A 998-nucleotide genomic window follows, 5' to 3' on the forward strand; every position below is an offset into this window, starting at 1 on the left:
TATCAGGAGTCTATCAAAATTTTGATAGACTCCTGATATATATATATATATATAACCATACATAATTAATAGAGATACATGTATAGCACGCATATCGCAGAGATTGCATCGGTTATCTATTCTTACCGGTCGGTGCGCTGACGTCGCGTTTCCTTTGCAGACATCGGCGGCAACAGAGGGAACATTTGTGACACAAATCCTTGTCAGAACGGCGGAAGGTGCCTGAGCTCCAGCCCCGTGCACTATACATGCGCCTGCCAACGAGGCTACCGTGGCGCCACCTGCCAGATCAGTGAGTCTTTTAACTATAAAGATAGTTGCATCATGTAATATTGGTTGTATTATTGGTATAATATTATTGTATTATTGCTTTCGACACGTGCCATCTTCAAAGGATCCCTTTAAGTTTAGTTTCTTTGTTAATTCCGTATTGGAATTCTCTCCCTTTCTCTTTAGTTAATTGAAAATTCAAAGCTTTTTCTACTGCGATCCGCAGTGTTGATCTCTCTATTTGATGAACTTTGTTTCTTTCCGTCTTCGATATAGTCTCTGGGACGTTGAATACTATTATTCATGAGGTTATGAGGTTATTGGTGTAATAATTATTAGTGTAACATTGGTGTAATATTGGTGTAATGTTGAATAGCGTGATCGGTGCGGGAGTGTCTATATTCAAGCCAGTACGGGAGATTACGGTACGCATATATTTGCTAATATATTGACTAATCGTGCGTCAATAAACTCATTATTCACAGAGAGTATAGCTAAGATATGTGTCTATGGGTATCTAGAATATATTATGCAAATGATCTCCCGTACCGGCTTGAATTCATACTCTCTGTGAATAATGAGTTTATTGACGCACGATTAGCCAATATATTAGCAAATATATGCGTACCGTAATCTCCCGTACCGGCTGAATATAGACACCCCCGATCAGTGCTAGGTAAAGGTAACAGTCGTTTTCGTTTATTTGTCATTTAAGGAGGCGATGGCGG

General features: G+C 39.4%; 1 protein-coding gene across 1 annotated transcript in view; it reads left to right on the forward strand.

Annotated features, from left to right (window-relative positions):
- LOC106816241 (adhesive plaque matrix protein 2-like) overlaps positions 1–998 on the forward strand; it is a gene marked incomplete at its 5' end in the record, with an annotated part of 16,574 nt that overhangs the window by 7,952 nt on the left and 7,624 nt on the right. Inside the window, one exon of the mRNA XM_014820826.1 lies at positions 161–292. Coding sequence (XP_014676312.1) covers positions 161–292 — 132 coding nt within the window. The remainder of the gene's footprint in view (positions 1–160; positions 293–998) is intronic.

Source organism: Priapulus caudatus, unplaced genomic scaffold, assembly GCF_000485595.1.
Source record: "Priapulus caudatus unplaced genomic scaffold, Priapulus_caudatus-5.0.1 Scaffold1326, whole genome shotgun sequence".
Classification (NCBI taxonomy): domain Eukaryota; kingdom Metazoa; phylum Priapulida; class Priapulimorpha; order Priapulimorphida; family Priapulidae; genus Priapulus; species Priapulus caudatus.